The 26,456-nt window shown below is 44.1% G+C and overlaps 2 protein-coding genes across 2 annotated transcripts; both read left to right on the forward strand.

Moving 5' to 3' along the window:
- The first annotated feature begins 555 nt into the window (after nucleotides 1-555).
- LOC115195334 (translocating chain-associated membrane protein 1-like 1) lies at nucleotides 556-26,239 on the forward strand. Its single transcript, XM_029755111.1, has 11 exons — nucleotides 556-843; nucleotides 11,216-11,279; nucleotides 15,489-15,601; nucleotides 16,781-16,897; nucleotides 17,401-17,459; nucleotides 18,979-19,063; nucleotides 19,250-19,320; nucleotides 20,594-20,698; nucleotides 21,863-22,006; nucleotides 22,615-22,763; nucleotides 23,177-26,239. Exons 1-11 carry the CDS (start codon nucleotides 721-723, stop codon nucleotides 23,245-23,247), a joined length of 1,101 nt encoding a protein of 366 aa, XP_029610971.1. The 5' UTR covers nucleotides 556-720; the 3' UTR covers nucleotides 23,248-26,239.
- On the forward strand, nucleotides 23,789-26,243 carry LOC115195333 (uncharacterized). The gene is made up of 2 exons (XM_029755110.1): nucleotides 23,789-25,166; nucleotides 25,221-26,243. Exons 1-2 carry the CDS (start codon nucleotides 24,025-24,027, stop codon nucleotides 25,294-25,296), a joined length of 1,218 nt encoding a protein of 405 aa, XP_029610970.1. The 5' UTR covers nucleotides 23,789-24,024; the 3' UTR covers nucleotides 25,297-26,243.
- The last annotated feature ends 213 nt before the right edge of the window (nucleotides 26,244-26,456 follow it).

Consider the following 26,456-nt stretch of genomic DNA (forward strand, 5'->3'; position numbering starts at 1 on the left):
GTGTTCCAACACGCTAGATAGCTAATTAGCATAGGTGGCTGTCGCTGTCTCCCATCTGTCTTCAGTAAACAAGAGCTGTAACATGGGTTATATGGCCGTGTGGGAACACTAACCCTATAAAGGTGTGTAGTAATTTAACCTTTTAATATCAAAGATATCTTCCTTATGTTTTCAATTATTATTTTTTACGTTCAGAACCAGCGTTGGGGCTCTTGACAGATCACCTCTGGTCAGAAGATCATTAAAAGCCACTAAAAGGTGTGTTGAGTCTATGAACATATGGGATAGTATTCATCATGCTCCCTCAATATGCACGCAAATAACATACATTGTTGTCTTTTTTATCACTTATCCAGGAAATCCTGTTAACCGTTTCGATTTAATATCTCTTATCCAGGGCGATCTTAAAAATGGTTTCGATTGACTATCACTTGCCGGGGTTGTGTAGAGGAAGGCACGTAAAACCAACGGTCTCTGACCTCCAGACATGTAGGGGGCGGTGAACCGCTCCTCTCTACCGGCGACGCGCGTCGGCCGCGATCCTCCTACAAGAAGAAGAGCAACTCGCTGTTCATTTGCTGGGCGGTGTTTGAGTGTGAGAGAGGAGCAGGACTAAGACGGACAGATAACAATACCGAATACTTGTTCATATCGATTTCCTCTCTGCTTTTGAGTTGCGCCTGGTCGCTATAAAAGTTCGCTTTTTGGAATCCGTCCAAAATGGGGATCCGCAAAAAGACCAACAAGAACCCGCCGGTGTTGAGCCACGAGTTTATCATCCAGAACCATGCAGATATTGTTTCCTGTGTTGCTATGGTGTTTCTCCTCGGGTTGATGTTTGAGGTAGGTCTAGTCCACATGTTCGAGGGGTCTGGGGTGAAATAAGAGCGAAGCGTTTCCAAGTAATGAGACTCGTAAAAGCTACAATGTGTCAACTCAACTGGGGAGAGATGATGATGATGATGATGATGATGATGATGATGATGCTTGCTGAACCGTCACGTCAGCCTCTTGAAAGTAGACATGGCAGCAGCTCAGCTCTTCTATGCCACTTCCTCTAGTGACTAATCCGTAGTGTCTCTATTGTAGTGTATTTGAGTTGAAAAGGCGTGTAGTGGCCTACTGTTATTATTATTATAGTTGTAAAACTGACCATTTCCACATGGTTGCTGTATAGTTCCTTTTCTAGTCTAGGAGCCACTTGTAAATTAGAGTAATGTGGTATACCTCGCATTGCAATCGTTACGGTAACAACTGGAAGGCTAAATAGATTCTGAGATTGTAACATTTAAGCTGCTAACGTTACAATGTTGCAGTGTCGCTGGATACAATATTGTGCAAGAAAGACAGTCCAGCATGGATACTTTACTGGTGTTCTGCCCGCAGCACAAATAACGACGTCACGTTAGTCTGGTAATGACACAACCTTCAAAATAAAAGCCCACCTTTCAAAACATTGGCTGAAGTTCAAAAGATATTTAATTTTAATCGATTAATACTTTTTTTTTTATTGTGCCAACAAGAAAAGGCAATTGGTAATTTATGAAAACAAATATGGTTTAAAAAATGTTTTTATCCGACTAATATTGAAAGGATATGTTGTCAGTGATATGAGAATAATGGCTTGTAGAGAGAACTTTTCTAACAGTCCCTGCTAAACTGGGATGTAAAATACTCAGTAAGGTTTTACTAACCAAATGTGTAGTTTGAGAACAGAAAGGCAGTGAAAACAGACCATTGTTTTAAGAGTCTTCAAAACAGCGATATGTGTGAAAATCTTTTGTGAAGAAAATGCAACCTGCTATTTTCTATGCTAATCTATAACCTCTCTCTGTCTATACACCACCACCACCACCACCAAGTCCAGGAAAGTTTACAAGCCGAACAAACCTTATTGGAATGATAAGTTAAGGGATCTATGGTCTGTAATGCGCAAAGCTGAGTACTTATTTTTACAGTGTAAAGATGGGAATAAAAGAGAACATTTTGTAGGAAGGAATTCAACAGAAAAAAACCCAGCATGCGTTTGATAAAAGACGGCGCCTATTTAAACAGAGATATCAGACAGGGCTGTTATTACACCTTGAGGAGATACAGACAAGAAACCCTCAACCGTTTTGGAGCCAAATAAACAAGTTAGGACCCAAACGACATAAGAAAATTCCAATGGAAGAGCGGGGGGGGGGCTGAAATCTGATATTACACAGGTACTTAAGTTTTCGTAACCTGAGAACAAGTTAGCAAACGTGGCAAATTTTGAGGAAGAATTTTATAAAGACATATGTTCCCTGAGAACTAAAATGGAGCCCTCATTAATATATGTATCCTGTATTTAAATGAAGAGCTGTCTGTGGCAGAAGGTGATTGACGCTGTGAAAAAATGGGAAAGCGTGTGGTTAAAATCCCCTAAATGAATTGACGTCCTATATGATTTCCTCCACATCTGTTTTTGAGTACACTATACTGCCATCCACTTGGTATGAGTACACTATACTGCCATCCACTTGGTATGAGTACACTATACTGCCATCCACTTGGTATGAGTACACTATACTGCCATCCACTTGGTATGAGTACACTATACTGCCATCCACTTGGTATGAGTACACTATACTGCCATCCACTTGGTATGAGTACACTATACTGCCATCCACTTGGTATGAGTCTATAGTGAATTCCATTCCCAAATCTTCAAATAATGACCTGGGAGTGCCACTGAACTATAGAGGTATACATGTATTAAGTACGATCTATAAATTATATTTATCCATATTCATCCATCCTCAATAGGCTGATCTTTTGAGGATCAAAACATTCTGGCGGCAGAACAAAGTGTTTTGTGTAAATCCAGAGCCTGTACAGATCACATCTTCTCGGTCTGTACAATAAGCAGTAATAGACTACATGAAGAGAAGCACGTTTCATTGATTTCCAGAAAGCGATTTGATTTAGTAAATGGGATATTTTAGCCTATACGTTGTTAAAGACAGGGGGTTGATGGGAAATTTTATCAAGCAATCCAGTCGGTTTACAAAGTACCAATTGCTTGTGTGCGTGTTAATGAATATGGTACAGATTTAAGAGCTATTTAAAAAAATGTCCATAACAGAGCAGTATGTTACTTTTTAGGTGTCCACAAATGTGCACTTCTACTTGCAATAACTGGGGACGTGGGCTGGGAACCCTGTGAGGTGAGATGGAAGGCAGGTATGGTGAGACTTTGGAATAGACTGCTAGATATACCAACAGCCAGAATAGCTGGTAACGTTTTTCAATGGGATCTGTCCATAGGGGGAGCCTGGTAACGTTTTTCAATGGGATCTGTCCATAGGGGGAGCCTGGTAACGTTTTTCAATGGGATCTGTCCATAGGGGGAAGCCAAGGTAACTGAAATGTCTGACCTTTTTCAACAGTCTGATTGAGAACATCTGTACCTAAACCAAAGTAAGGGAGACATGGATATGATTAAAAAACAACTGTTGATGCGACATGAAGAAAGGAAATGGGAGGAGATGAATCATCAACCCAAACTGAGAACCTGTAGTTTGATTCAGGGTGAATTGGTGTGTGAGAGATATTATTATGTATAACCCACCTAAAAGCAAGAGATCGTTATGTGCCCAGGGAAGATCAGGGATATTGTCTCTGTGTACTGAAACAGGTCAGATCAGGGATATTGTCTCTGTGTACTGAAACAGGTCAGATCAGGGATATTGTCTCTGTGTACTGAAACAGGTCAGATCGGGGATATTGTCTCTGTGTATTGAAACAGGTAAGATCGGGGTTATTGCCTCTGTGTACTGAAACAGGTCAGATCGGGGATATTGCCTCTGTGTACTGAAACAGGCCAGATCGGGGATATTGTCTCTGTGTATTGAAACAGGTCAGATCAGGGATATTGTCTCTGTGTATTGAAACAGGTCAGATCAGGGATATTGCCTCTGTGTATTGAAACAGGTCAGATCAGGGATATTGTCTCTGTGTACTGAAACAGGTCAGATCAGGGATATTGTCTCTGTGTACTGAAACAGGTCAGATCAGGGATATTGTCTCTGTGTACTGAAACAGGTCAGATCAGGGATATTGTCTCTGTGTATTGAAACAGGTCAGATCAGGGATATTGTCTCTGTGTATTGAAACAGGTCAGATCAGGGATATTGTCTCTGCGTATTGAAACAGGTCAGATCAGGGATATTGTCTCTGCGTATTGAAACAGGTCAGATCAGGGATATTGTCTCTGTGTACTGGAACAGGTCAGATCAGGGATATTGTCTCTGTGTACTGAAACAGGTCAGATCAGGGATATTGTCTCTGTGTACTGAAACAGGTCAGATCAGGGATATTGTCTCTGTGTATTGAAACAGGTCAGATCAGGGATATTGACTCTGTGTACTGAAACAGGTCAGATCAGGGATATTGTCTCTGTGTACTGAAACAGGTCAGATCAGGGATATTGTCTCTGTGTATTGAAACAGGTCAGATCAGGGATATTGCCTCTGTGTATTGAAACAGGTCAGATCAGGGATATTGTCTCTGTGTATTGAAACAGGTCAGATCAGGGATATTGCCTCTGTGTATTGAAACAGGTCAGATCAGGGATATTGTCTCTGTGTATTGAAACAGGTCAGATCAGGGATATTGCCTCTGTGTATTGAAACAGGTCAGATCAGGGATATTGCCTCTGTGTATTGAAACAGGTCAGATCAGGGATATTGTCTCTGTGTATTGAAACAGGTCAGATCAGGGATATTGTCTCTGTGTATTGAAACAGGTCAGATCAGGGATATTGTCTCTGTGTATTGAAACAGGTCAGATCAGGGATATTGCCTCTGTGTATTGAAACAGGTCAGATCAGGGATATTGTCTCTGTGTACTGAAGCAGGTCAGATCAGGGATATTGTCTCTGTGTACTGAAACAGGTCAGATCAGGGATATTGTCTCTGTGTATTGAAACAGGTCAGATCAGGGATATTGTCTCTGTGTATTGAAACAGGTCAGATCAGGGATATTGTCTCTGTGTATTGAAACAGGTCAGATCAGGGATATTGTCTCTGTGTATTTAAACAGGTCAGATCAGGGATATTGTCTCTGTGTATTGAAACAGGTCAGATCAGGGATATTGCCTTTGTGTACTGAAACAGGTCAGAACAGGGATATTGCCTCTGTGTATTGAAACAGGTCAGATCAGGGATATTGCCTCTGTGTATTGAAACAGGGAAGATCAGGGATATTGCCTCTGCGTATTGAAACAGGTCAGATCAGGGATATTGCCTCTGTGTATTGAAGCAGGTCACATCAGGGATATTGCCTCTGCGTATTGAAACAGGTCACATCAGGGATATTGCCTCTGTGTATTGAAACAGGTCAGATCAGGGATATTGTCTCTGTGTATTGAAACAGGTCAGATCAGGGATATTGCCTCTGCGTATTGAAGCAGGTCACATCAGGGATATTGTCTCTGTGTACTGAAACAGGTCAGATCAGGGATATTGTCTCTGTGTATTTAAACAGGTCAGATCAGGGATATTGTCTCTGTGTATTTAAACAGGTCAGATCAGGGATATTGCCTTTGTGTATTGAAACAGGTCAGAACAGAGATATTGCCTCAATGTATTGAAACAGGTCAGATCAGGGATATTGCCTCTGTGTATTGAAACAGGTCAGATCAGGGATATTGCCTCTGTGTATTGAAACAGGTCAGATCAGGGATATTGCCTCTGTGTATTGAAACAGGTCACATCAGGGATATTGTCTCTGTGTACTGAAACAGGGAAGATCAGGGATATTGCCTCTGGGTACTGAAACAGGGAAGATCAGGGATATTGCCTCTGCGTATTGAAACAGGTCACATCAGGGATATTGCCTCTGTGTATTGAAGCAGGTCACATCAGGGATATTGCCTCTGTGTATTGAAGCAGGTCACATCAGGGATATTGCCTCTGTGTATTGAAACAGGTCAGATCAGGGATATTGTCTCTGTGTATTGAAACAGGTCAGATCAGGGATATTGCCTCTGTGTATTGAAGCAGGTCACATCAGGGATATTGTCTCTGTGTATTGAAACAGGTCAGATCAGGGATATTGCCTCTGTGTATTGAAACAGGTCAGATCAGGGATATTGTCTCTGTGTATTGAAACAGGTCAGATCAGGGATATTGCCTCTGTGTATTGAAGCAGGTCACATCAGGGATATTGCCTCTGTGTATTGAAACAGGTCAGATCAGGGATATTGCCTCTGTGTATTGAAGCAGGTCACATCAGGGATATTGCCTCTGCGTACTGAAGCAGGTCAGATCAGGGATATTGCCTCTGCGTACTGAAACAGGTCAGATCAGGGATATTGCCTCTGCGTATTGAAACAGGTCAGATCAGGGATATTGCCTCTGCGTATTGAAACAGGTCAGATCAGGGATATTGTCTCTGTGTATTGAAACAGGTCAGATCAGGGATATTGCCTCTGTGTATTGAAACAGGTCAGATCAGGGATATTGTCTCTGTGTACTGAAACAGGTCAGATCAGGGATATTGTCTCTGTGTACTGAAACAGGTCAGATCAGGGATATTGTCTCTGTGTATTGAAACAGGTCAGATCAGGGATATTGCCTCTGTGTATTGAAACAGGTCAGATCAGGGATATTGCCTCTGTGTATTGAAACAGGTCAGATCAGGGATATTGCCTCTATGTATTGAAACGGGTCAGAACAGAGATATTGCCTCTGTGTATTGAAACAGGTCAGATCAGGGATATTGTCTCTGTGTACTGAAACAGGTCAGATCAGGGATATTGTCTCTGTGTACTGAAACAGGTCAGATCAGGGATATTGTCTCTGTGTACTGAAACAGGTCAGATCAGGGATATTGTCTCTGTGTATTTAAACAGGTCAGATCAGGGATATTGCCTTTGTGTATTGAAACAGGTCAGATCAGGGATATTGTCTCTGTGTATTGAAACAGGTCAGATCAGGGATATTGTCTCTGTGTATTGAAACAGGTCACATCAGGGATATTGCCTCTGTGTATTGATGCAGGTCACATCAGGGATATTGCCTCTGCGTATTGAAACGGGTCACATCAGGGATATTGCCTCTGCGTATTGAAGCAGGTCAGAACAGGGATATTGCCTTTGTGTATTGAAACAGGTCAGATCAGGGATATTGTCTCTGTGTATTGAAACAGGTCAGATCAGGGATATTGTCTCTGTGTATTGAAACAGGTCAGATCAGGGATATTGCCTTTGTGTACTGAAACAGGTCAGATCAGGGATATTGCCTTTGTGTACTGAAACAGGTCAGATCAGGGATATTGTCTCTGCGTACTGAAACAGGTCAGATCAGGGATATTGTCTCTGCGTACTGAAACAGGTCAGATCAGGGATATTGTCTCTGCCTATTGAAACAGGTCAGATCAGGGATATTGCCTCTGTGTATTGAAACAGGTATTGTGGTGAAATGGAAGAGGAAAGACTATGTAACTATTGTGACCTGGAAGAAATAGAGAATGAATCTCTGGGACTGAAAAAAAATACTGGGTTCAAGTTCCTAGTGTTTAATTTTTCTGTATTTATTTATATATGTATTATATTATTGTACTGCTCTAGGGATATAATTATTGTTTGGATAACCTTTATTTACTACGATGTGTTGATTTGACGCAGAGAACACGGGATGACTGAATTCCCGCTGTGAATTATTGTCATGTTTGTTTACGCGTCAATTAATCCCATAAGGGACGAGTCGCCACTTGGTGATTTGACACTAAAATAAAATGTCATTCATTCATAAAATGTCATTCAGTCATAAAATGTCATTCAGTCAGTGCAAGAAAGCCATGTATGGCCAGGGTAAAAGACTCATAGTTGAACCAAGTCATATTTCAGGTAAAAAAGTTCTCTACAAACAAATCTGTAGCCCGTGTACAGTCTATTAGCATATTGCTATGGAGGGGGTGGAGAACAAAGTGCTGCTGGATATGAACAACGCAGTCCCCCTCTAAAACGACACATATTTGCTTAGTAGAGACCCTACTGAGTACTTTTCCACCTCACTTTAGCTAGAAAAGCTCTCTCTCCACAAGTCAATATACAGTCTATTACATTGTAGTGGGTGGAGTGAGGAGTCACCTGCACGCTGTGTTAAACCTGTGTTAAACCTAGCACAAGATACACATTTTAAGTTTAGCAGACTATTGAGTTATTCCTATAACATATTTGTATTTTATTAAAAGTATTTTATTTAAATATAGCCTAGACAATGGCTTTCAACATACCAATATTTGTGTAAACTTTCAAAAATGTTGGTTTGAAAAATCAAATTATCCATTTATTTTTTTCAACGGTGGTATCGATGCTGTGAAACAGTTGTACTGAACTAGTCTGCAAAAAAAACCGTTTTTTTCCCAATATTCCCGAAGTTTAGCATATCTTTGCAAAGGGACTCTTATTCTGAAGGGATAAAAATCCGAGCTGCTCCTGCCGGCATGACAACCTGCTGCTGGGAGAACGGGGAGGATGCGCAGATCAAGTGTTACGTGGCAGTCACTGGGCGACTGGGAGCGCTGTCATCGTTTGTGGGTAAACCCCCTCCTTCATTAAAAAAACTCAAGTTATCTTCTGTAAAAGTCCCAAGAATCGCAATTCATTTTACAAAGTCAACAGTTTACGTTTTAAAACAATTAGTGTTTTTAAAAATGTATTGTTGGTTTACACAGAATTTTATATATATATATATATATATATATTTTTTTATTTTTTTATTTTTTTATTTCATGTTTACTAGGGTGAATTCAGAAAAAGTGGGACTGGGACAGCTTAATATTTTATGCCGTTTTTATTTCTTGGTCTAACAAGAGAGAACCTAACCTATTGTTACCAAGCCCTAGCAGAGAAGACTGATGATGAAACACATGGATGTACTGGTGTGACAGAGAAGCTTGATGATGAAACACATGGATGTACTGGTGTGACAGAGAAGCTTGATGATGAAACACATGGATGTACTGGTGTGACAGAGAAGCTTGATGATGAAACACATGGATGTACTGGTGTGACAGAGAAGCTTGATGATGAAACACATGGATGTACTGGTGTGACAGAGAAGCTTGCTCTGCCCTCCTCTAACGGGGACCCTGCGACTCAGATCAGCGACGGTGATTTATTTTCTGATTTCATGTTAAGGTTATAAAACGGTCATTAATAACGCTCTGGGTAGAATTGTGACATAAATGTACATACTAAGTTATAGTGCATCAAAATACTTTATTTTTTAAAAGTTGCTAAAAATTATGTTTACGTTTTGTAATTTGTTTTTTGTTGTCCTACTTAATCAACCATAGTTAGGAGTCTTATAGGTTTGTTCCACAGAGGAACGAGATCCAGTTTACAGTAGTGATCTGCTGTACTGGGGGTTAAGGCAGGGCTGTACTGGGGGTTAGGGCAGGGCTGTACTGGGGGTTAGGGCAGGGCTGTACTGGGGGTTAGGGCAGGGCTGTACTGGGGGTTAGGGCAGGGCTGTACTGGGGGTTAGGGCAGGGCTGTACGGGGGGTTAGGGCAGGGCTGTACTGGGGGTTAGGGCAGGGCTGTACTGGGGGTTAGGGCAGGGCTGTACTGGGGGTTAGGGCAGGGCTGTACTGGGGGTTAGGGCAGGGCTGTACTGGGGGTTAGGGCTGTACTGGGGGTTGGGGTTAGGGCTGTACTGGGGGTTAGGGCAGGGCTGTACTGGGGGTTAGGGCAGGGCTGTACTGGGGGTTAGGGCAGGGCTGTACTGGGGGTTAGGGCAGGGCTGTACTGGGGGTCAGGGCAGGGCTGTACTGGGGGTCAAGGCAGGGCTGTACTGGGGGTCAAGGCAGGGCTGTACTGGGGGTCAAGGCAGGGCTGTACTGGGGTCAAGGCAGGGCTGTACTGGGGTCAAGGCAGGGCTGTACTGGGGTCAAGGCAGGGCTGTACTGGGGGTTAAGGCAGGGCTGTACTGGGGGTTAAGGCAGGGCTGTACTGGGGGTTAAGGCAGGGCTGTACTGGGGGTTAAGGCAGGGCTTTACTGGGGGTTAGGGCAGGGCTGTACTGGGGGTTAGGGCAGGGCTGTACTGGGGGTTAGGCCAGGGCTGTACTGGGGGTTAGGCCAGGGCTGTACTGGGGGTTAGGGCAGGGCTGAACTGGGGGTTAGGGCAGGGCTGTACTGGGGGTTTGACAGGGCTCTGGTTCTTGTAGAACTGTTACCCTGCACCAAGCAGAACTATAGTAAGGTGAATTTAGAAAAATTGGCCCACTTACATTTTTTTTGTATTTCAGTCTTCTTTAAACTCTTCAGTCATTTTTCCAACATATCAGACCAACACATGATACATTTCTGAAGTCCTCAAGATGTTTCCTAAATCACACAACATAGACTTGGCATTGGGGTAGAATTATGACCATCCCAGTTGACCAAATACAAAACTGAAAAATAGGCTTTTAGCTCAGTCTACAAAAATTGGGGGTGTCATGCCTTCTGTGAATATGATATCAACATTTTTGTGTGATTTTAGGAAACATCTTTAGGATTTCAGAAAATGCATCATGTGTTGGGCTGATATGTTGGCTAAATGTCTGAGGAGACGAAAGAAGACTGGAAATGCAGAAAGTGTCCCACTTCATCCGAATTTAACTTAACATGATGCATCCCTTTTTTTACAAAAAATTCAGCGCCCGCATTGAGTTGACTAGATGCATCATGGGAGTTTGAGTTGTTCTTGTGCCTTGATGTGCTGTAGTCACATTGACGATGTGAAGCTACTTTATTACAGAACTGAGTTCCGCAGTGAAAAGGTGTAGTTATGAATCAATCTTGCCATATTGGTAACATTTCTGTCCTCAAGAAGAGTTCGTATGACGACACATATGTTTTGAAGTCCAAATCCCCAATCGTCCGTTCAGTCTCACCTGTTGTATTGGATTGAATGATTCCAACAACATGTCAGATAGAAACACGAGTGTGCGAACCGATCTACAATGCCCCCTGGTTAATTTAAGCAGGCTACACCATGGTAGGTGATCCACAGAAAGGGACAGCTAATGACAATCATGTTGTGCTTTGCTTTTAGGTATCGACTCCGTTAGAAGCCTCTGGAAGCCGGGCTCTGGCCAGAAGTAGTGTACTATGTAGGGAATAGGGTGCAATTTGGGACCTAATCCTGTGTTTTCATGTCTAACCAATCCTCTCCCTTGGCCCCTCTGTGGTGCAGGTCACCTCGAAGGTTGCAGTGCTGTTCATCACTGTCCAATACAACGTTACCATCTCTGCAAATGGTGAGTTTAACTTTTATATTGTTCCCCATATTAACTTTTATCCATTATTTAAAAAAATGTTTTTATTTTTTTTACTGGGTCAAATGTATGCTCTGGTATGGAGGTTATATCGACTTCCTCTTTTGCTTTCATAACTTTTTTTCATGACATTTTATTTTGAATGAATGACAAAGCAAAAATGACCTCATGACATCCTCATTTCTTACCCACCTTTTCTTCAGTGTGTCTGGAACTAATTTGCCTGTTATTCTGTCAGTGTAGAAACTTTAACCAGGCAGCTTATAACTAGAATGGACTTGTAGTTCTAGAATCAGAAGCCTTCTCCTGTGGAGTTACAGAATAGAACTCTACTCAAATGGCCTTCCACTTCTAGAACACTTTTTCCACTTCTAGAACACTTTTCCACTTCTAGAACACTTTTCCACTTCTAGAACACTTTTTCCACTTCTAGAACACTTTTTCCACTTCTAGAACACTTTTTCCACTTCTAGAACACTTTTCCACTTCTAGAACACTTTTCCACTTCTAGAACACTTTTCCACTTCTAGAACACTTTTTCCACTTCTAGAACACTTTTTCCACTTCTAGAACACTTTTTCCACTTCTAGAACACTTTTTCCACTTCTAGAACACTTTTTCCACTTCTAGAACACTTTTCCACTTCTAGAACCCTTTTTTTTTTTTCAGAGCTCTTTCCCCCCTGTGACGCTACATTTAGTCTTCTATTACAATGTTCTCCTGTTAGGTTGTTCTGGAAGAATTGGGGCTAGGGTTTAATACAGGCTATGGCATCACAGTCTCGTCTGTGTCCCAAATGGCACCCTATTCCATATGTGGTGCTCTGCTTTTGACCAGGGACTATTGGGTAGTGTGCTATATAAGGTGAATGAATGTTTTCCTACAAACTCCTCCTGTAACACTCGATTCTTTAACAGTGGAGCTCCTAACTAATTTATTCTAGCCATTCTACTTCCTGCTCTACTTAATCCTAAAAGTTCTCCTTCCTGTACTACTTCAACCTAGCAGTTGTACTTCCTACTCTGCTTTGCCTTATTTAAAGTCATGTACGAGGTGCTGATGGAATGTGTTTCGTGATGTCGGATTTTATTTAAAGAACAGATATTCTTGGCAGGTTTGCTTCCCAAATGGCACCCTATTCCTGACATGGTGCATTACTTTTGATCAGATCCCTATGGACCCTGGTCTAAAGTAGTGCACTACTTAGGAAATAAGGGTGTCATTTGGGACATAAATATTCAGTTTACGGTGCTCGTAATAAGCCCTCTGTCATTCATTAACAGCCTGGTGTTTTCAGCTAAATTCCTTGAGTAGCAGGTCAGGCAGGTGTTTCCTAGTCGAGTTGCCTTTTCCCCACTCTATATATATATATATATTGCATCGTATGTGGTTCTAAACCCTTCTTAAAGCATCCATGAAGGCCTTTCTAAAGGCTTTATGAAACCTTAATAAATACTACATGTATGTTTGTCTGAAGTGGGACCTTGGTGTGGTGGTTATAGTGCCCCCTCCTACAGTGGGACCTTGGTGTGGTGGTTATAATGCCCCCTCCTACAGTGGGACCTTGGTGTGGTGGTTATAGTGCCCCCTCCTACAGTGGGACCTTGGTGTGGTGGTTATAGTGCCCCCTCCTACAGTGGGACCTTGGTGTGGTGGTTATAATGCCCCCTCCTACAGTGGGACCTTGGTGTGGTGGTTATAGTGCCCCCTCCTACAGTGGGACCTTGGTCTGGTCTGGTGGTTATAGTGCCCCCTCCTACAGTGGGACCTTGGTCTGGTGGTTATAGTGCCGCCTCCTACAGTGGGACCTTGGTGTGGTGGTTATAGTGCCCCCTCCTACAGTGGGACCTTGGTCTGGTGGTTATAATGCCCCCTCCTACAGTGGGACCTTGGTCTGGTGGTTATAGTGCCCCCTCCTACAGTGGGACCTTGGTGTGGTGGTTATAGTGCCCCCTCCTACAGTGGGACCTTGGTCTGGTCTGGTGGTTAAAGTGCCACCTCCTACAGTGAGACCTTGGTGTGGTGGTTATAGTGCCCCCTCCTACAGTGGAACCTTGGTGTGGTCTGGTGGTTATAGTGCTTCCTCCTACAGTGGGACCTTGGTCTGGTGGTTATAGTGCCCCCTCCTACAGTGGGACCTTGGTGTGGTGGTTATAGTGCCCCCTCCTACAGTGGGACCTTGGTGTGGTGGTTATAGTGCCCCCTCCTACAGTGCGACCTTGGTCTGGTGGTTATAGTGCCCCCTCCTACAGTGGGACCTTGGTCTGGTGGTTATAGTGCCCCCTCCTACAGTGGGACCTTGGTCTGGTGGTTATAGTGCCCCCTCCTACAGTGGGACCTTGGTGTGGTGGTTATAGTGCCCCCTCCTACAGTGGGACCTTGGTGTGGTGGTTATAGTGCCCCCTCCTACAGTGGGACCTTGGTGTGGTGGTTATAGTGCCCCCTCCTACAGTGGGACCTTGGTCTGGTCTGGTGGTTAAAGTGCCGCCTCCTACAGTGAGACCTTGGTGTGGTGGTTATAGTGCCCCCTCCTACAGTGGAACCTTGGTGTGGTCTGGTGGTTATAGTGCTTCCTCCTACAGTGGGACCTTGGTCTGGTGGTTATAGTGCCCCCTCCTACAGTGGGACCTTGGTCTGGTGGTTATAGTGCTGCCTCCTACAGTGGGACCTTGGTGTGGTGGTTATAGTGCCCTCTCCTACAGTGGGACCTTGGTGTGGTGGTTATAGTGCCCCCTCCTACAGTGCGACCTTGGTCTGGTGGTTATAGTGCCCCCTCCTACAGTGGGACCTTGGTCTGGTGGTTATAGTGCCCCCTCCTACAGTGGGACCTTGGTCTGGTGGTTATAGTGCCCCCTCCTACAGTGGGACCTTGGTCTGGTGGTTATAGTGCCCCCTCCTACAGTGGGACCTTGGTGTGGTGGTTATAGTGCCCCCTCCTACAGTGGGACCTTGGTGTGGTGGTTATAGTGCCCCCTCCTACAGTGGGACCTTGGTGTGGTGGTTATAGTGCCGCCTCCTACAGTGGGACCTTGGTGTGGTGGTTATAGTGCCCCCTCCTACAGTGGGACCTTGGTGTGGTGGTTATAGTGCCCCCTCCTACAGTGGGACCTTGGTCTGGTGGTTATAGTGCCCCCTCCTACAGTGGGACCTTGGTCTGGTGGTTATAGTGCCGCCTCCTACAGTGGGACCTTGGTGTGGTGGTTATAGTGCCCCCTCCTACAGTGGGACCTTGGTGTGGTGGTTATAGTGCCCCCTCCTACAGTGGGACCTTGGTGTGGTGGTTATAGTGCCCCCTCCTACAGTGGGACCTTGGTCTGGTCTGGTGGTTATAGTGCCCCCTCCTACAGTGGGACCTTGGTCTGGTCTGGTGGTTATAGTGCCCCCTCCTACAGTGGGACCTTGGTCTGGTGGTTATAGTGCCGCCTCCTACAGTGGGACCTTGGTGTGGTGGTTATAGTGCCCCCTCCTACAGTGGGACCTTGGTGTGGTGGTTATAGTGCCCCCTCCTACAGTGGGACCTTGGTCTGGTGGTTATAGTGCCCCCTCCTACAGTGGGACCTTGGTCTGGTGGTTATAGTGCCGCCTCCTACAGTGGGACCTTGGTGTGGTGGTTATAGTGCCCCCTCCTACAGTGGGACCTTGGTGTGGTGGTTATAGTGCCCCCTCCTACAGTGGGACCTTGGTGTGGTGGTTATAGTGCCCCCTCCTACAGTGGGACCTTGGTGTGGTGGTTATAGTGCCCCCTCCTACAGTGGGACCTTGGTCTAGTGGTTATAGTGCCACCTCCTACAGTGGGACCTTGGTCTGGTGGTTATAGTGCCCACTCCTACAGTGGTACCTTGGTGTGGTGGTTATAGTGCCCCCTCCTACAGTGGGACCTTGGTGTGGTGGTTATAGTGCCCCCTCCTACAGTGTCGGTTCAATCTGGTCTGATACCGTTTGACATGTACTCTCTATCTATTTATCTTACCCCCTGTCTCCCATCTGTCCAATTCACATACATAATACTTACAAAATATATTAAAAAAATCTATAATTGTAACGATATATGCATCTCCCATCAGATGGTCCAGCAGAGACGGTAGGGAACAACTTCTAATAAATTCTGTAAGGCATCTATAAAGGCCTTTTATGAAGGGTTATAAAGGGTTTATTAAGGCTTGTGAAATGCTTTGTGTGTCTCCCTATCAGAGGAGAGCGTGGTGAACCACTTCCACTACGGCCTGAAGGATGTGGCTACAGTCTTCTTCTACATGCTGGTGGCCATCATCATCCACGCCATTATCCAGGAGTATGTCCTGGACGTAAGTACGCACTCACACACACACACACACTCAGCCACACACACACTCAGCCACACGCACTCACACAGTGAAGAGGCGACTCCAGGATGCTGGTCTTCTAGACAGAGTTCCTCTGTCCAGTGTCTGTGTTATTTTGCCCATCTTAATCTTTTATTTTTATTGGCCAGTCAGATATGGTTTTTTCTTTGCATCTTTGCCTAGAAGACCAGCATCCCGGAGTCGCCTCTTCGCTGTTAACATTGAGACTGGTGTTTTGCGGGTACTATTTAATGAAGCTGCCAGTTGAGGACTTGTGAGGCGTCTGTTTCTCAAACTAGACACTAATGTACTTGTCCTCTTGCTCAGTTGTGCACCGGGGCCTCCCACTCCTCTTTCTATTTTGTTTAGAGCCATTTTGCGCTGTTCTGTGAAGGGTGTAGTACACAGCGTTGTACGAGATCTCCAGTTTCTTGGCAATTTCTCGCATGGAATAGCCTTCATTTCTCAGAACAAGAATAGACTGATGAGTTTCTTCTGAAACCCACAAATGCTGATGCTCCAGATACTCAACAAGTCTAAAGAAGGCCAGTTTTATTGCTTCTTTAATCAGAACAACAGTTTTCAGCTGTGTTAACATAATTGCAGAAGGGTTTTCGAATGATCAATTAGCCTTTTAAAATTATAAACTTGGATTAGCTAACACAACGTGCCATTGGAACACAGGAGTGATGGTTGCTGATAATGGGCCTCTGTACGCCTATGTAGATATTCCATAAAAAATCTGCTGTTTCCAGCTACAATAGTCATTTACAACATTAACAATGTCTACACTGTATTTCTGATCAATTTTATTTTATTTTAATGGACAAAAAATTAGCACCTCTAACCTCTCTCTGTCTATACGCCCCCTCTAACCTCTCTTTGGCTATACGCCCCCTCTAACCTCTCTCTGTCTATACGCCCCCTCTAACCTCTCTCTGTCTATACGCCCCCTCTAACCTCTCTCTGTCTATACGCCCCCTCTAACCTCTCTCTGTCTATACGCCCCCTCTAACCTCTCTCTGTCTATACGCCCCCTCTAACCTCTCTTTGGCTATACGCCCCCTCTAACCTCTCTCTGTCTATACGCCCCCTCTAACCTCTCTCTGTCTATACGCCCCCTCTAACCTCTAACCTCTCTCTGTCTGTTTTGTTATGCAGAAGATCAACCGGAAGATGCACTTCTCTAAGACCAAGCACAGCAAGTTCAATGAGTCCGGCCAGCTCTCTGCCTTCTACCTGTTCTCCTTCGGCTGGGGAACCAGCATCCTCATGTCGGTATGTGCTTTTAAACTGTCCGTTTACTGGAATATGGGCTGTGTTAAACGATCTGTTTACTGGAATATGGGCTGTGTTAAACGATCTGTTTACTGGAATATGGGCTGTGTTAAACGATCTGTTTACTGGAATATGGGCTGTGTTAGATCTGTTTACTGGAATATGGGCTGTGTTAGATCTGTTTACTGGAATATGGGCTGTGTTAAACGATCTGTTTACTGGAATATGGTTTTTGTTAGATGTAGGTGATGTGAAATGGTCCACATTCTAGGCTGTGTTAGATATAGGTGTTGTTAAATGGTCTACATTCTGGGCTGTGTTAGGTGATGTTAAATGGTCTATATTCTGGGCTGTGTTAGATATAGGTGATGTTAAATGGTCTACATTCTGGGCTGTGTTTAGATATAGGTGATGTTAAATGGTCTACATTCTGGGCTAGTGGGGGTTCCTGTTTGTTTAAGACCATCTGATTGGTGTGTGTGACTTTTTGGTTTCTCTTCCAGGAGAACTTCCTGTCTAACCCAGTGAGCCTGTGGGATGGATACCCTCATACCCTGATGCCGTAAGTCCTGAACCCATTCTATTCAAACCCGTACCTTGTACAAAAGGCTCATCCGAGTGGGTACTGTCCCCTTTTTTTTAAGAGCTAGGTTAAACATGTACAACTAAATGTTTCTGACTGTTTTTTTCCATATCGTCTCAGTTGTTGTTTCCTTGTAATGGCCAACGTTCATCATTCACAGTCCTCCTCAGTGCCCTATGTCAACTGGTGGGATGTTTGCATAGAAGTGTGTGGGTTTGTTTAGTGACAGATGGAGCGTTTCTACTTAGAGAGCATCAGTTCTCTTAAGTATCTCTGTGGAAACCTTTCTGCTTATACTAGCTTCACATATTTTCTTGTGTTCGTCACAGGATTTCCATTTGTTAAGTATAATGTCAATGTAGATTTCTGCCTATATAGACCATACCAAAAAAAAGTAATTATTTATCATGAGAGTCATAAACAATACCTAGTGAAGCTTATACTGAGAGAAAGATTACAATCTCACCTTTCTAGTCAACGTAGCTCTACGTCACTGAGGTGTAGTCATTTTTGAGGACACGAACTCAAGTACACCGTACAAATATGATGAAAATATGACAAATCAGTGGGGTGAATATAGTTACAATCACTTTTTTTTTTTTTTAAACGTCACCTTCTAACTGTAAATACATACGATCGTACTTAATGACGAGATTGGGACCATTTCATATAACTGACGGACAAATTTTTCAGCCCAGCGTCCTCTGAGTAACGCAGAGATGCCATTCATAATGCGTGCTTCCTCGTTACAACTTCAGCTTTAAACATTACCTGATATTTGTCCCTCTTTCACCAAGAGAACTGTTCTTGTTTCAGTTCTACAAAATAATTTAGTATTCTTTCATGTTGAGAGCTGTAACCCCATCTGAGAACATCACAGTGAGGTGATACTGTTTGAGCTGCGATCTGTAGCCTCTCTCCTTTCATATGCCATATTGTAAGCAGAGTTGTGAGGTTCACAGCCAGAGGAAATGTATCCTTTGTCTGGATAGGCCAGGAGATGTATCCTTTGTCTGGATAGGCCAGGAAATGTGACTTGTCGCTCTCTATGCAGATATGTCAGATTTCCCATACTGCATCTCAGATGAGAGCGGCATGCGAAGAGGGACAGAGCGCTCTGTACACAAATACATCAGTCGGAACCGGTCCAGAACCACTCAAAGGTCCCTAAATAGGGGACTTAACGTTTTTTTAATAATAGGAGTTGGGGGCGTTCTCTTCAAACACTCCTATATGGAATGAGCTAATCATATCACTCAGCATGACTTCTCCTAGGTACCTCTGTGTCTAACTAGTCTAGTGCTGTTTGATAGCAAATTCTAGCTGCTTTTCTTTTGTATGTGCAAAATGTTACTATAACATTGTTTTACCTAACTTAGTTGAATTCACTTTTTAATTTTTTTTTAAGTCGCTCTCGAGAAGTGTCAACTAAATGAAGTAAAAATGTAAGGTAACAATGTTAGAATGGACTTGGTGTTTTTGTTTGTGGTGCTGGTAGGTTCCAGATGAAGTTGTATTTTATCAGCCAGATGGGCTACTGGCTTCACACCCTGCCTGAGATCTACTTCCAGAAGACCAAGAAAGTGAGTACTTAAAGTCAGCTGATTTTACTATTTGGAATTAAATTGACTAAACTCACAAGTGAGTTCCTTGTTGATGTAATATTTGAGTGTTTTTTTTTTAAAGAAGTTGAAACATTTGTCCCTAAGCAGGTTTTTCCTGATATCCTGTCTCATATATCCTGTCTCTCTGTGCTGTTTGTTTTGTAGGAGGATATTCCCCGTCAGTTGGTGTATATCGCTCTGTACTTAGTCCACATCGCAGGAGCCTACATCCTCAAGTAAGACCTGGTTCATATCAACAACACTAGGAGGTTATTCTTTTGTCCAATTGTATACAAAAGTCCAGTGGAAAATCCACTTTCTCTACCCCTTACACACAGAGGCTTGAGGTTAACTGACTACGGCAGGGAGGTTGGATCAGAGGACTGACTACAGCAGGGAGGTTGGAACAGAGGGCTGACTACGGCAGGGAGGTTGGATCAGGGGGCTGACTACGGCAGGGAGGTTGGATCAGAGGGCTGACTACAGCAGGGAGGTTGGAACAGAGGGCTGACTACAGCAGGGAGGTTGGAACAGAGGGCTGACTACGGCAGGGAGGTTGGAACAGAGGGCTGACTACAGCAGGGAGGTTGGATCAGAGGACTGACTACGGCAGGGAGGTTGGATCAGAGGGCTGACTACGGCAGGGAGGTTGGACCAGAGGGCTGACTACAGCAGGGAGGTTGGATCAGAGGACTGACTACGGCAGGGAGGTTGGCACAGAGGGCTGACTACAGCAGGGAGGTTGGATCAGGGGGCTGACTACGGCAGGGAGGTTGGATCAGAGGGCTGACTACGGCAGGGAGGTTGGATCAGGGGGCTGACTACGGCAGGGAGGTTGGATCAGAGGGCTGACTACAGCAGGGAGGTTGGAACAGAGGGCTGACTACAGCAGGGAGGTTGGAACAGAGGGCTGACTACGGCAGGGAGGTTGGATCAGGGGGCTGACTACGGCAGGGAGGTTGGAACAGAGGGCTGACTACAGCAGGGAGGTTGGATCAGAGGACTGACTACGGCAGGGAGGTTGGATCAGAGGGCTGACTACGGCAGGGAGGTTGGATCAGAGGGCTGACTACAGCAGGGAGGTTGGATCAGAGGACTGACTACGGCAGGGAGGTTGGATCAGAGGGCTGACTACGGCAGGGAGGTTGGAACAGAGGGCTGACTACGGCAGGGAGGTTGGATCAGAGGGCTGACTACAGCAGGGAGGTTGGATCAGGGGGCTGACTACAGCAGGGAGGTTGGAACAGAGGACTGACTACAGCAGGGAGGTTGGAACAGAGGACTGACTACATTTCTACTCTGTCCACGGCTCCTCTTTTTTGATATGACAATTAGATGGTTGTAAATTGACACATCATAGCAAGGCTGGGGTTAGTGGTTAAAATAGCCGTTTTCTAGCCAAAAAAAGGCAAAGTATTTCCTTACCTCTCTATGAGGCACGACCGTCTAATTAGTTGTCATTACCGTGGTAACAGAGGGATCTAACGGCGTCCATTTTGTGTCTTTCAGTCTGAATCGTCTGGCTCTGGTCCTGCTGGTGTTGCACTACTTCACAGAGCTTCTCTTCCACGTGTCCCGCCTGGTCTACTTCAGCAACGACAAGAGACAGACTGGGTGAGTTGAGGACACACACACACACACACACACACACACACACACACATATATATTTTCTCTCTCGCTGACTGACTGAACACAGACACACAGAGAGACTGACTGACTGGGTGAACACAGACACACACACACATATATATATTTTCACTCTCACTGACTGACTGAACACAGACACACAGAGAGACTGACTGACTGATCACAGACACACACAGAGAGAGAGACTGACTGGGTGAACACGCACAGAGAGAGAGACTGACTGGGTGAACACACACAGAGACTGGGTGAGTTGAGGTCACAGCACACTTCAAAGCCCTACAACAAAATGTCCCTATAAAGCCAACTTGGCATTTTAGACAAGGATGTTAGGAGTCAGTCTACAGGTCCTGTTATGATGGTGTTTATCTATTAGACAGTCTACTACAGGTCTAGTGTTATGATGGTGTTTATCTATTAGACAGTCAGTCTACAGGTCTAGTTATGATGGTGTTTATCTATTAGACAGTCAGTCTACAGGTCTTGTTATGATGGTGTTTATCTATTAGACAGTCAGTCTACAGGTCTAGTTATGATGGTGTTTATCTATTAGACAGTCAGTCTACAGGTCTAGTTATGATGGTGTTTATCTATTAGACAGTCAGTCTACAGGTCTAGTTATGATGGTGTTTATCTATTAGACAGTCAGTCTACAGGTCTAGTTATGATGGTGTTTATCTATTAGACAGTCAGTCTACAGGTCTAGTTATGATGGTGTTTATCTATTAGACAGTCAGTCTACAGGTCTTGTTATGATGGTGTTTATCTATTAGACAGTCTACTACAGGTCTAGTGTTATGATGGTGTTTATCTATTAGACAGTCAGTCTACAGGTCTAGTGTTATGATGGTGTTTATCTATTAGACAGTCAGTCTACAGGTCTTGTTATGATGGTGTTTATCTATTAGACAGTCAGTCTACAGGTCTAGTTATGATGGTGTTTATCTATTAGACAGTCAGTCTACAGGTCTAGTGTTATGATGGTGTTTATCTATTAGACAGTCAGTCTACAGGTCTAGTTATGATGGTGTTTATCTATTAGACAGTCAGTCTACAGGTCTAGTGTTATGATAGCATTGAGAAAGAAGACAGGATGTTATGGTCATGTAACATGTCTCTGTCTCTCTACAAGGTTCACCGTCTGGGCGGTGCTGTTTGTCCTTGGACGGCTGCTCACCCTGTCCCTGTCTGTCCTGACTGTGGGCTTCGGCCTGTCCAACGCTGATCAACAGGGACTGAACCTGGCGAACGGAAACTTCAACGTGCTCAGCGTTCGGTGAGAGAGAGCGTGTAATGGGGGGGGGCTTGACTGGACTGAAACAAACTTAACTAAAGACAATTAACTAGTTGTAGTAGGGAGGACATTGTAGTAATTGTCTCATTTCCATGAAGTCCTTTCAGATGTTAGAGAAAAGGGTATTAGGAACAGAGTCTAGTAAAGGAATGAGCCACTTCGACTGTAACGGTGTTCTAACAGTCTGGAGGCAGTTTGACTATTACCTCAAATGTGATATTTGGTGTTTCTAACTACCGCCTCGTCTCAGGATCGCTGTGTCTAACTACCGCCTCGTCTCAGGATCGCTGTGTCTAACTACCGCCTCGTCTCAGGATCGCTGTGTCTAACTACCGCCTCGTCTCAGGATCGCTGTGTCTAACTACCGCCTCTTCTGTCCTCAGGATCGCTGTGTCTAACTACCGTCTCTTCTGTCCTCAGGATCGCTGTGTCTAACTACCGTCTCTTCTGTCCTCAGGATCGCTGTGTCTAACTACCGCCTCTTCTCAGGATCGCTGTGTCTAACTACCGCCTCTTCCCAGGATCGCTGTGTCTAAGAACCGCCTCGTCTCAGGATCGCTGTGTCTAACTACCATCTCTTCTCTTCTCAGGATCGCTGTGCTAGCTACCATCTGTGTGACTCAAGCCTTCATGATGTGGAAATTCATCAACTTCCAGCTGAGGAGGTGGAGAGAGCAGGCCCAGCCCCTGAAACCCAAGAAGCCCCAAGCTCCCAAGACCAAGTCCAAGAAAGACAAAGGTGAGTCACGCTGCTACCAGAGGATGTTGTCTAAGTTAGAACAAGATGTGTTTTCTCTGCTTTTAAGTTGTCTGCTTTTTAATCGGATCCATCTAGAATTTTTATTTTAACTAGGCAAGTCAGTTAAGAACAAATTCTTATTTACAATGACGGCCTACCGGGGAACAGTGGGTTAACTGCCTTGTCCGAACGACAAGGGGATTCGATCTAGCAGCCTTTCAGGTTACTGGCCCAATGCTCTAACCACTAGGCTACCTGCCGCCCCTTGAATATGTTTGTTAGAGTTAAAACTGGTGTTAATACTGCAAGTAGAGCTGGGTAAATTGGCTTTAGTTCAAGTCATTTGGTACGTTTCCTTTTCTGTACCTGTTGTTTGCTCCAAGAACATTGACTTCATCCTCTGTTGTTGGCAGCCAATGGAGTGAACGGAGTGAGTTCCAACGGAGCCGATTCGCCGAGAGCAAAGAAAGAGAAGTCTTCGTAAACTACCCCCCCACCCCCCACCACCACCACCTTCTCAGTTCCTCCAACCGAATCCCGTTTTTCTCCTATCCCCTTCAGGCAGCATCCAGCCTTCTCATTCCACTGCTCTATATGCTGTCTATGGCCCAATCCCAAATCCACCCCTAGACCCTTGTGGAGATCTAAGAGGATATAATTGATTCAAGCAATATGGTGAAACGTCCACCTAGCATATCAGAGAGCCGGTTGGAACTAAGCCCATATTGATTACACCTGTCATATCATCTCAGATCCCCTCAAGGGTCTAGGGGTTCATTTGGGACTGTTCATCTACTACAGCTACTAAAGGAGGACAACTCCTTCCAACGGGACTACAAGATCCAGAATGCATCTTGGCTTCATCTGCTTGTTGCCAATCTCCAGTGCTGACCATTCCCAGAATCATTGTGACACTGCTGTGTCATTATAACAGCAAAAGAAAACCATGAAAGAACAAATCTAACAAAGAACTTATTTAAAAGTGCCTATTCATAGACTGTACAGGATGTGCAGATTTAAAATGTCAGGAATGATATAAACTCAGTGTTTCAGTAAACACCCCCCCCCAAGCCAGAGATGTTATTTATCAGACTGTATCCTGTGACATGTTCTGTTTCTTTAACAAAAGGTCTTCTTGATTCAGTCCCATTTATTTGGAACCGCTAAAGGACAAATGCACCTGCTGACCACCTATTTTAAATGACCTCATTTCCTGTTTATTTAAAAAAAAAAAAATCCTTCAACGCAGAAGGTTTCTGGAATGGATAGGTTTAATTGGTTCATCGGAACGGATAGGTTTAATTGGTTCATCGGAACGGATAGGTTTAATTGGTTCATCGGAACGGATAGGTTTAATTGGTTCATCGGAACGGATAGGTTTAATTGGTTCATCGGAACGGATAGGTTTAATTGGTTCATCGGAACGGATAGGTTTAATTGGTTCATCGGAACGGATAGGTTTAATTGGTTCATCGGAACGGATAGGTTTAATTGGTTCATCGGAACGGATAGGTTTAATTGGTTCATCGGAACGGATAGGTTTAATTGGTTCATCGGAACGGATAGGTTTAATTGGTTCATCGGAACGGATAGGTTTAATTGGTTCATCGGAACGGATAGGTTTAATTGGTTCATCGGGACGGATAGGTTTAATTGGTTCATCGGGACGGATAGGTTTAATTGGTTCATCGGGACGGATAGGTTTAATTGGTTCATCGGGACGGATAGGTTTAATTGGTTCATCGGGACGGATAGGTTTAATTGGTTCATCGGGACGGATAGGTTTAATTGGTTCATCGGGACGGATAGGTTTAATTGGTTCATCGGGACGGATAGGTTTAATTGGTTCATCGGGACGGATAGGTTTAATTGGTTCATCGGGACGGATAGGTTTAATTGGTTCATCGGGACGGATAGGTTTAATTGGTTCATCGGGACGGATAGGTTTAATTGGTTCATCGGGACGGATAGGTTTAATTGGTTCATCGGAACGGATAGGTTTAATTGGTTCATCGGAACGGATAGGTTTAATTGGTTCATCGGAACGGATAGGTTTAATTGGTTCATCGGAACGGATAGGTTTAATTGGTTCATCGGGACGGATAGGTTTAATTGGTTCATCGGGACGGATAGGTTTAATTGGTTCATCGGGACGGATAGGTTTAATTGGTTCATCGGGACGGATAGGTTTAATTGGTTCATCGGGACGGATAGGTTTAATTGGTTCATCGGGACGGATAGGTTTAATTGGTTCATCGGGACGGATAGGTTTAATTGGTTCATCGGGACGGATAGGTTTAATTGGTTCATCGGGACGGATAGGTTTAATTGGTTCATCGGAACGGATAGGTTTAATTGGTTCATCGGAACGGATAGGTTTAATTGGTTCATCGGGACGGATAGGTTTAATTGGTTCATCGGAACGGATAGGTTTAATTGGTTCATCGGAACGGATAGGTTTAATTGGTTCCACCGTATTGCTTTAACCTACCAGTTGGAGTGCTTCTCAAATGGCACCCTATTCCCTACATAGTGCTCCAATATTGACCAGAGAAGTATGGCCTTGGTCAAAAGTAGGGTACTACATAGGGAATAGGGTCCCATTTGAGTCGTAGACATTCTCTCAGGACACTGGCAGTGAGAATTAAGGAACGGGGAATGAGGATAGGAAGTCATTCTAGAGTATTTGGACTTTTTGTTGTTGTTGTTGCTTTTCAAGCCTTTTGCTTTGGTGCTGTAAAAAAGGCCTGCACCCTGTGGCCTTTCCTATTGCTGAAGTAATCACTGATCTAACAAGGTTGGATAGAGTCGTTTACCCGCCCAAAACCCTGTCAATGGCAGGATCAGTGGTCACTGTGAAGGGAGAAATTAATTATTGGTGTTGCATCCCAAATGGCACCCTATTCCCTATATAGTGCACAAGAGCCACTATGGGATCAGGTCAAAAGTAGCACACTACATAGCGTTTAGGATGCACACCCTAGTGAAAAATGGTTGCCGTTGGCGATTGGCTGCCTTCATTCGAGAGCCTGCAAAGCCAAAAATCTGTAGTTTTAATATAAGTGATGAGGATCCTATCAAAGAGGTTAGTAGATGACATATTTAGTGTTTATTAATATTAGTGTTCTTTTTCTTTGTTGGAGAATATGGCATTGAGGCCTACTTTTTTTGGTTAACAACCCGAGTGGTTTGTCACTGTCTGTTTCATATGGCAACCTATTCTCTTTATAGGGCCCTGGTCAAAAGTAGTGCTCTATTAAAGGGAATAGGGTGCCATTTGGGACTGAACCGCTGTATTTTGTCTCCTTTGAACATGTCCATGGGAATATAATTTGATGTTATGAATAAGGAAATGTGTTGTGTTCCGTTTTATCCCCCTTTTACTTTAACTGAACGTGCCAAATCAGAGCTCTCAGCATGACAGGATCTTTCTTTCCTTTAACATGCTCACTTGTTGCCATTAAATAATTTACACGGAAAGAAACGTGTCCAATTTTATTGAACTGAGATGGTATTTTGGTGGAAATATGCTGATGTAGTGAAGTTATATAATGTTTGACGGTGATTATGTGGTTGTTACCTACCTTTTGAATGGACTGCCTGTATAAGATGGATAGGAACGGTCTGCTAAATTACCAAAATGTTAAATGGAATGTTTATTCATTTTGTAAATCATATCAATTAATAATTTAA

This window comes from Salmo trutta, chromosome 6 (genome assembly GCF_901001165.1).
Source record: "Salmo trutta chromosome 6, fSalTru1.1, whole genome shotgun sequence".
In the NCBI taxonomy this organism is placed as follows: domain Eukaryota; kingdom Metazoa; phylum Chordata; class Actinopteri; order Salmoniformes; family Salmonidae; genus Salmo; species Salmo trutta.

Coding starts and splice junctions, on each gene's coding strand:
- LOC115195334 (XM_029755111.1), top strand. CDS start 721: ATGGGGATCCGCAAAAAGACCAACAAGAACCCGCCGGTGTTGAGCCAC. Junction 19,064..19,249: donor ACTTCCAGAAGACCAAGAAA/GTGAGTACTTAA, acceptor TTTGTTTTGTAG/GAGGATATTCCCCGTCAGTT. Junction 19,321..20,593: donor GCAGGAGCCTACATCCTCAA/GTAAGACCTGGT, acceptor TGTGTCTTTCAG/TCTGAATCGTCTGGCTCTGG.
- LOC115195333 (XM_029755110.1), top strand. CDS start 24,025: ATGGATAGGTTTAATTGGTTCATCGGAACGGATAGGTTTAATTGGTTC. Junction 25,167..25,220: donor TGGTTCATCGGGACGGATAG/GTTTAATTGGTT, acceptor CGGAACGGATAG/GTTTAATTGGTTCCACCGTA.